Here is a 10,015-nt window from a genome sequence, read left to right on the forward strand (position 1 = left end):
AGCGGAGAGGAACGCACTGAAAGAGCATGTCTACCCCAAACTACGGGACTTCTGCAGAGAGAATTATGGGATTGAGTTCCAGGTAATATAAAATGTCCCTTTTTTTCTATTTGGCTGTCTTGCAGTGGAAGAAAGATGTTTTTAAACATATCCGCAGCGACGCTCAGGTTAACTCATAACCTGCAATCCCCTGTGGTTATATCCGTAGAGCGGCGGGTTTAGGGTCATGAAATATTGTGTGAATGAAGGGGGGTTGGTTGCGGTTCGGTTGAATAAAGAAAACAATACCTTTAAAAAAATCATAAATGTATCATTCTTGTGCAATTTATATCTATAGGCTACATTGAGGTTTTTCTTTGATTGTTTTTAGGCTATCTGCCATTAAGCTTTAGGGGCTACCTTTACGCAAACCTAACAGCCGACACACCAATTGCAAAAATGCTTTTGGGAACGAGCAGAAAAAGTTAACATTGATCCACTGAGGCAATGTTAGAGTTTAATCCAATAGGAGGAAAGCTGTGGAATGAGTTGGAAATAAAGAGGAGGGAGGGTCAGAACAGTAATGTTTGGGAAAGATTTTAAGGGGTAAAAGAGGATGATGGCAGTGCCTATTTTATGTGTGATGATTGTGAGGCGCTATACAAATTCGACAGTCAAGATGAGGACTTCAAAATAGGCCTACGGCACCTCAAGGGAAATTTAGCCTACTGTTCAGATGGGTTAAATGGAAACTGAAATCTAGACAGGTCTATAACCTCTCACATAGTCCCTATTAACTCCTGTGGAATTAAGCATTTCTTGCAGGTAAATGATACATGAAATGTACATTTTGACTCAAGAACAGGAGTGGATAAATATGATTTCTTCCTTTCAGCATCTTGAGAGCATGTGAATGCGCAGTTAGGGACCGTCTGTAAAGGTGTTGTCTTTATCAGCGTCATAAAATCATATAGTATTTCAAAGAAAACTCAAAACCTGGTTTTTGCTTTGTCATTTTGGGGAATTGTGATGTCATTATGGGATATTGTGTGTAGATTGATGAGGAAAAGCATTTATTTAATCCATTTTAGAATAAGGCTGTAAAGTAACAAAATGTGGAAAAATTCAAGGGTTCTGAATACTTTCCGACTGCATTGTAGTATTTCAACCACATAAAATATGCATCTGGGCCGAACTGAAATCTTATCAGAAACATGTGGGTAGTTTTCACAGTTTCTATTTGCTTACTGGTCAAACTAAACTGAGTCATTTTAAAATTTAGCACAGAAAATTGTAAACAAAATTGTGCATTTTCTCCCCGGTCTTTAAACGTCATTGCTCCAAGAAAAAAGCAGAGATGACAGAAATAAGCAGAGATGACAGAGAGAACTTTATTGGTATAAACTATATTGAAGTATTCATTCTATCATTTATGACATTATTCTGGTGAGCAAGGGATTATTTAGTCTTCTAGGACAACATAATGACAGAAGAGAAGCTGCTTGTATCTAAGGGAGTAAACATGATTTATAATAAGGGTTACATGGAGGAAATTGGACCACTCTGAAATGAAAATGGAAGGCCCTCCTTTCAGCACAATATATTTTACCTAAATCCTCCTTGAACGTTTAAAATGTTTGACCTTCCCCTATACCCCAAAATAATACTGTCACTTCTTGGACAGACCCAAGCCTTAGATATGCAGTTTTAGAAACTGTTCTTCGTCCTGTAAGCATTACATGGCAACGTAGGAATTTTAGAGGCCATAAGGTTGTAGGTTAGCAGACCACGGTGGACAAGACTAGGGGTGGGAAAATATCCTTTATAGTCAAAGCAGGTCCGAAAAGAAATAGCATTTTATTAACATTTCATGCAATTTTACATAATTTTACATATTAGCAGAATCTTTTTTAATACCACACAAATTACTGGAATTCCAGGCTAAGAATGGACAAAGAGATAAGCCTATGTGTTCCTCTGATCCTATTGTTTCAATTCCAAATCAGTGTGTCTTTGTTTTCAACAAAAATGTCATTGTTTGCACATAATTCAATCTGAGATGTCATTAGGAATCTGAGCTTGGTACTTTCAAAAGTTAGGTCTACCTTTCCACCCCAGATAGAGTAGTTCTACCTTTCCACCCCAGACAGAGTAGTCCTACCTTTCCACCCCAGACAGAGTAGACCTACCTTTCCACCCCAGACAGAGTAGACCTACCTTTCCACCCCAGACAGAGTAGTCCTACCTTTCCACCCCAGACAGAGTAGGACCTACGTTTCCACCCCAGACAGAGTAGGACCTACCTTTCCACCCCAGACAGAGTAGGACCTACCTTTCCACCCCAGACAGAGTAGGACCTACCTTTCCACCCCAGACAGAGTAGGACCTACCTTTCCACGCCAGACAGAGTAGGCCTACCTTTTCACCCCAGACAGAGTAGGACCTACCTTTCCACGCCAGACAGAGTAGACCTATCTTTCCACCCCAGACAGAGTAGGACCTACGTTTCCACCCCAGACAGAGTAGGACCTACCTTTCCACCCCAGACAGAGTAGGACCTACCTTTCCACGCCAGACAGAGTAGGCCTACCTTTTCACCCCAGACAGAGCAGACTTTAACTGCTCTTCTTCCGTGGTTTAACCTAACAAGAGAAGAGTTGCCCTAAAAGCTGTCTGAATTTAAACATATTCTGTTGTACAGAAAGTGAGTAGCTTAATCAATTGATAGTGACAGAATTAGAATACTTCTATTTATTATATCTCTTTATTGTCTCCTTGGACCCAGAAGGTTGTACCTCAGCCTCTGATCGATGGGCTATAGGAGGTTGTATCTCAGCCTCTGATCGATGGGCTATAGGAGGTTGTACCTCAGCCTCTGATAGATGGGCTATAGGAGGTCGTATCTCAGCCTCTGATCGATGGGCTATAGGAGGTTGTACCTCAGCCTCTGATCGATGGGCTATAGGAGGTTGTACCTCAGCCTCTGATCGATGGGCTATAGGAGTTTGTACCTCAGCCTCTGATCGATGGGCTATAGGAGGTTGTACCTCAGCCTCTGATCGATGGGCTATAGGAGGTTGTATCTCAGCCTCTGATCGATGGGCTATAGGAGGTTGTATCTCAGCCTCTGATCGATGGGCTATAGGAGGTTGTACCTCAGCCTCTGATCGATGGGTTATAGGAGGTTGTATCTCAGCCTCTGGTCGATGGGCTATAGGAGGTTGTACCTCAGCCTCTGATCGATGGGCTATAGGAGGTTGTACCTCAGCCTCTGATCGATGGGCTATAGGAGGTTGTATCTCAGCCTCTGACCGATGGGCTATAGGAGGTTGTACCTCAGCCTCTGACAGACGGGCTATAGGAGGTTGTACCTCAGCCTCTGACAGACGGGCTATAGGAGGTTGTATCTCAGCCTCTGGCCGACGGGCTATAGGAGGTTGTATCTCAGCCTCTGATCGACGGGCTATAGGAGGTTGTATCTCAGCCTCTGATCGATGGGCTATAGGAGGTTGTATCTCAGCCTCTGATCGATGGGCTATAGGAGGTTGTATCTCAGCCTCTGATCGATGGGCTATAGGAGGTTGTATCTCAGCCTCTGATCGATGGGCTATAGGAGGTTGTATCTCAGCCTCTGATCGATGGGCTATAGGAGGTTGTATCTCAGCCTCTGATCGATGGGCTATAGGAGGTTGTACCTCAGCCTCTGATCGATGGGCTATAGGAGGTTGTACCTCAGCCTCTGATCGATGGGCTATAGGAGGTTGTACCTCAGCCTCTGATCGATGGGCTATAGGAGGTTGTACCTCAGCCTCTGATCGATGGGCTATAGGAGGTTGTACCTCAGCCTCTGATCGATGGGCTATAGGAGGTTGTACCTCAGCCTCTGATCGATGGGCTATAGGAGGTTGTACCTCAGCCTCTGATCGATGGGCTATAGGAGGTTGTACCTCAGCCTCTGATCGATGGGCTATAGGAGGTTGTACCTCAGCCTCTGATCGATGGGCTATAGGAGGTTGTATCTCAGCCTCTGATCGATGGGCTATAGGAGGTTGTATCTCAGCCTCTGGTCGATGGGCTATAGGAGGTTGTATCTCAGCCTCTGGTCGATGGGCTATAGGAGGTTGTACCTCAGCCTCTGATCGATGGGCTATAGGAGGTTGTACCTCAGCCTCTGATAGATGGGCTATAAGAGGTTGTATCTCAGCCTCTGATCGATGGGCTATAGGAGGTTGTACCTCAGCCTCTGATCGATGGGCTATAGGAGGTTGTACCTCAGCCTCTGATAGATGGGCTATAGGAGGTTGTACCTCAGCCTCTGATAGATGGGCTATAGGAGGTTGTACCTCAGCCTCTGATAGATGGGCTATAGGAGGTTGTACCTCAGCCTCTGATCGATGGGCTATAGGAGGTTGTATCTCAGCCTCTGATCGATGGGCTATAGGAGGTTGTACCTCAGCCTCTGATCGATGGGCTATAGGAGGTTGTATCTCAGCCTCTGATCGATGGGCTATAGGAGGTTGTATCTCAGCCTCTGATCGATGGGCTATAGGAGGTTGTATCTCAGCCTCTGATCGATGGGCTACAGGAGGTTGTATCTCAGCCTCTGATCGATGGGCTATAGGAGGTTGTACCTCAGCCTCTGATCGATGGGCTATAGGAGGTTGTACCTCAGCCTCTGATCGATGGGCTATAGGAGGTTGTACCTCAGCCTCTGATCGATGGGCTATAGGAGGTTGTACCTCAGCCTCTGATCGATGGGCTATAGGAGTTTATACCTCAGCCTCTGATCGATGGGCTATAGGAGGTTGTACCTCAGCCTCTGATCGATGGGCTATAGGAGGTTGTACCTCAGCCTCTGATCGATGGGCTATAGGAGGTTGTACCTCAGCCTCTGATCGATGGGCTATAGGAGGTTGTACCTCAGCCTCTGATCGATGGGCTATAGGAGGTTGTACCTCAGCCTCTGATCGATGGGCTATAGGAGGTTGTATCTCAGCCTCTGGTCGATGGGCTATAGGAGGTTGTATCTCAGCCTCTGGTCGATGGGCTATAGGAGGTTGTATCTCAGCCTCTGGTCGATGGGCTATAGGAGGTTGTATCTCAGCCTCTGGTCGATGGGCTATAGGAGGTTGTATCTCAGCCTCTGATCGATGGGCTATAGGAGGTTGTACCTCAGCCTCTGATAGATGGGCTATAGGAGGTTGTATCTCAGCCTCTGATCGATGGGCTATAGGAGGTTGTATCTCAGCCTCTGGTCGATGGGCTATAGGAGGTTGTATCTCAGCCTCTGATCGATGGGCTATAGGAGGTTGTACCTCAGCCTCTGATAGATGGGCTATAGGAGGTTGTATCTCAGCCTCTGATCGATGGGCTATAGGAGGTTGTACCTCAGCCTCTGATCGATGGGCTATAGGAGGTTGTATCTCAGCCTCTGATCGATGGGCTATAGGAGGTTGTACCTCAGCCTCTGATCGATGGGCTATAGGAGGTTGTATCTCAGCCTCTGATCGATGGGCTATAGGAGGTTGTATCTCAGCCTCTGATCGATGGGCTACAGGAGGTTGTACCTCAGCCTCTGATCGATGGGCTACAGGAGGTTGTATCTCAGCCTCTGATAGATGGGCTATAGGAGGTTGTACCTCAGCCTCTGATCGATGGGCTATAGGAGGTTGTACCTCAGCCTCTGATCGATGGGCTATAGGAGGTTGTATCTCAGCCTCTGATCGATGGGCTATAGGAGGTTGTATCTCAGCCTCTGATCGATGGGCTATAGGAGGTTGTATCTCAGCCTCTGATCGATGGGCTATAGGAGGTTGTATCTCAGCCTCTGATCGATGGGCTATAGGAGGTTGTATCTCAGCCTCTGATCGATGGGCTATAGGAGGTTATATCTCAGCCTCTGATCGATGGGCTATAGGAGGTTGTACCTCAGCCTCTGATCGATGGGCTATAGGAGGTTGTACCTCAGCCTCTGATAGATGGGCTATTGGAGGTTGTACCTCAGCCTCTGATCGATGGGCTATAGGAGGTTGTACCTCAGCCTCTGATCGATGGGCTATAGGAGGTTGTACCTCAGCCTCTGATCGATGGGCTATAGGAGGTTGTATCTCAGCCTCTGACAGATGGGCTATAGGAGGTTGTACCTCAGCCTCTGATCGATGGGCTATAGGAGGTTGTATCTCAGCCTCTGATCGATGGGCTATAGGAGGTTGTACCTCAGCCTCTGATCGATGGGCTATAGGAGGTTGTACCTCAGCCTCTGATAGATGGGCTATAGGAGGTTGTACCTCAGCCTCTGACAGATGGGCTATAGGAAGTTGTACCTCAGCCTCTGGTCGATGGGCTATAGGAGGTTATATCTCAGCCTCTGATCGATGGGCTATAGGAGGTTGTATCTCAGCCTCTGATCGATGGGCTATAGGAGGTTGTACCTCAGCCTCTGATCGATGGGCTATAGGAGGTTGTACCTCAGCCTCTGATCGATGGGCTATAGGAGGTTGTACCTCAGCCTCTGATCGATGAGCTACAGGAAGTTGTACCTCAGCCTCTGATCGATGAGCTACAGGAAGTTGTACCTCAGCCTCCACGTATCCATTTTGTAAATTTCGATCAATCCCTAGTTATAGACAAGTTGACTGTCAAATAGACTACCAGAATGTCGGAAATTATAAGCAGAAACATATCCAAATTAGGCAAAAAAAATAAAAATGCACTCCCTGTCAAAAAATCGTTACGCCATCTCTGACTGTAGCCTACAGCGCATGTTCTACATTAGCGGGTTAGGGTCGGGTGCAGCCCTCTGATTGTCACTTTATCACATCTAGTCAGGTGGTGTCGGATGGGTTATTAGCAATTGCTGGGAAACAAACAGCTGACCCGCGCACCGCTAATATCCCCTCAAACCAGGCTTTCAATATTGATCGAAAAGATGTTTAATATTATTTAAATCCCTGTCTTGTCTGGCCCAATGATGAAAGCAGACGCAAACTCAGCAACATGCCTTGAAGGGTCCCACGAGCGAGCTGCACACAGGGGCCCTGTCTCTTTAAGGCAGACAGAGGAGCAGTAGAGATAAGGATGGATGGTGAATGCTGCAGGATATCTCTCTTTGATAAGACTGTGTGTGTGTGTGTGTGTGTGTGTGTGTGTGTGTGTGTGTGTGTGTGTGTGTGTGTGTGTGTGTGTGTGTGTGTGTGTGTGTGTGTGTGTGTGTGTGTGTGTGTGTGTGTGTGTCTCTTCCCTTTGTTGTTTCTCCCTACCATGAATGAATTAGCCCCATTTTCCCCATGGCTCTCACCGATCTGGGATCATTTACATTGCAAATGGCTGGTGTGGCACTGCGCAGGGAGATTTTATCAAAAGATGTTTGTTAAACAAATCCAGGAGAGCCCCCGGAGTAAAGTCGCGGTCCGATTTTTCTGAGATTGTTCTTGGATGATTTGTCAAGCTTTTCCCTTTGATATCCGTCATGGGATGCTTTGCGAGTGACCTCGGAAACGGTTCCCAAAGCGGCACCAGCATGACCTAATGCAAATGACCTGCTGAGACTGTATGATTTGATAGTCAACAGCTCACCCCCTTTGAATGTACTAAACATTGAGTGTCCTGAAGCATTGGGTGTGTTTTTGGTGAATTACTAGGATTGTCGTTGATTGACACCTAACAGGGCCTCTTCTCAGGAAAACATTACAATAATAGGTTGCGCTGGCTTTTGTTCCAGACCAGCAAGAACACATCTGATGCAGGTAGTCAAGTGCATTTGCCTGACGACTCAAACTGAATTCTTCCAATGCTCTCTGTTCGCTACTTACCTCAGTCTGAGACTGTCGTCGTTGAAGACCTTTGTGGTGACGTACAAAAAAAAACTAGGGGTGTTGTACAAAAACAACGTTATCAGCGATTGGATCATCTCGAACCAATCAGAGTATCAAAGCCAATGTCTCTGGCCCAACCACATCGGTTTCTGGGACAAATCAGATGGTCTAGAACGTATTTCCATTCTTGTGTTTTTTTTGTCGTTCAAAAAGTTATACTTTTGACTCATCTGTCGATAGAACATTCTTCCCGAGAGTCTTGGTGATCATCCAGGTGCTTCCTAGCAGAGATGGGTCCCATTATGTTTGGAGAAAACATAATACTGCATTCCACAGTAAGATTCTGGTGGTGGTACAGTAACATGGTGGTGGTACAGTAACATGGTGGTGGTACAGTAACATGGTGGTGGTACAGTAACATGGTGGTGGTACAGTAGCATGGTGGTGGTACAGTAACATGGTGGTACAGTAACATGGTGGTGGTACAGTAACATGGTGGTGGTACAGTAGCATGGTGGTGGTGGTGGTGGTACAGTAACATGGTGGTACAGTAGCATGGTGGTGATAAAGTAACATGGTGGTGGTACAGTAACATGGTGGTGGTGGTGGGTGGTACAGTAACATGGTGGTACAGTAACATGGTGGTGATAAAGTAACATGGTGGTGGTACAGTAACATGGTGGTGGTGGTGGTGGTACAGTAACATGGTGGTACAGTAGCATGGTGGTACAGTAACATGGTGGTGGTACAGTAGCATGGTGGTGGTACAGTAACATGGTGGTACAGTAACATGGTGGTGGTACAGTAACATGGTGGTACAGTAGCATGGTGGTACAGTAACATGGTGGTGGTACAGTAACATGGTGGTACAGTAACATGGTGGTGGTACAGTAACATGGTGGTGGTACAGTAACATGGTGGTACAGTAACATGGTGGTACAGTAACATGGTGGTACAGTAACATGGTGGTGGTACAGTAACATGGTGGTACAGTAACATGGTGGTGGTACAGTAACATGGTGGTGGTACAGTAACATGGTGGTGGTACAGTAACATGGTGGTGGTACAGTAACATGGTGGTGGTACAGTAACATGGTGGTACAGTAACATGGTGGTGGTACAGTAACATGGTGGTACAGTAACATGGTGGTGGTACAGTAACATGGTGGTGGTACAGTAACATGGTGGTGGTACAGTAGCATGGTGGTGGTACAGTAACATGGTGGTGGTACAGTAACATGGTGGTGGTACAGTAACATGGTGGTGGTACAGTAACATGGTGGTACAGTAACATGGTGGTACAGTAACATGGTGGTACAGTAACATGGTGGTGGTACAGTAAATGGTGGTACAGTAACATGGTGTGGTACAGTAACATGGTGGTGGTACAGTAACATGGTGGGGTACAGTAACATGGTGGTGGTACAGTAACATGGTGGTGGTACGTAACATGGTGGTGGTACAGTAACATGGTGGTGGTACAGTAACATGGTGGTGGTACAGTAACATGGTGGTACAGTAACATGGTGGTACAGTAACATGGTGGTACAGTAACATGGTGGTACAGTAACATGGTGGTGGTACAGTAACATGGTGGTGGTACAGTAACATGGTGGTGGTACAGTAACATGGTGGTACAGTAACATGGTGGTGGTACAGTAACATGGTGGTGGTACAGTAGCATGGTGGTGGTACAGTAACATGGTGGTGGTACAGTAACATGGTGGTGGTACAGTAACATGCTGGTACAGTAACATGGTGGTGGTACAGTAACATGGTGGTACAGTAACATGGTGGTGGTACAGTAACATGGTGGTACAGTAGCATGGTGGTGGTACAGTAACATGGTGGTGGTACAGTAGCATGGTGGTACAGTAACATGGTGGTGGTACAGTAACATGGTGGTACAGTAACATGGTGGTACAGTAACATGGTGGTACAGTAACATGGTGGTACAGTAACATGGTGGTACAGTAACATGGTGGTGGTACAGTAACATGGTGGTACAGTAACATGGTGGTACAGTAACATGGTGGTGGTACAGTAACATGGTGGTACAGTAACATGGTGGTACAGTAACATGGTGGTGGTACAGTAACATGGTGGTACAGTAACATGGTGGTACAGTAACATGGTGGTACAGTAACATGGTGGTACAGTAAACATGGTGGTACAGTAGCATGGTGGTGGTACAGTAACATGGTGGTGGTACAGTAACATGG

At 46.4% G+C, this 10,015-nt stretch overlaps 1 protein-coding gene across 1 annotated transcript in view; it reads left to right on the forward strand.

The window, feature by feature from the left end:
- LOC120049456 (NACHT and WD repeat domain-containing protein 2-like) overlaps nt 1–10,015 on the forward strand; it is an 80,215-nt gene that overhangs the window by 19,204 nt on the left and 50,996 nt on the right. Inside the window, exon 2 of the mRNA XM_038995721.1 lies at nt 1–82. This exon is cut by the window's left edge and continues 7 nt beyond it. Within this exon, the coding sequence (XP_038851649.1) occupies nt 1–82 (82 nt within the window). The remainder of the gene's footprint in view (nt 83–10,015) is intronic.

This window comes from Salvelinus namaycush, chromosome 6 (assembly GCF_016432855.1).
Source record: "Salvelinus namaycush isolate Seneca chromosome 6, SaNama_1.0, whole genome shotgun sequence".
In the NCBI taxonomy this organism is placed as follows: Eukaryota; Metazoa; Chordata; class Actinopteri; order Salmoniformes; family Salmonidae; genus Salvelinus; species Salvelinus namaycush.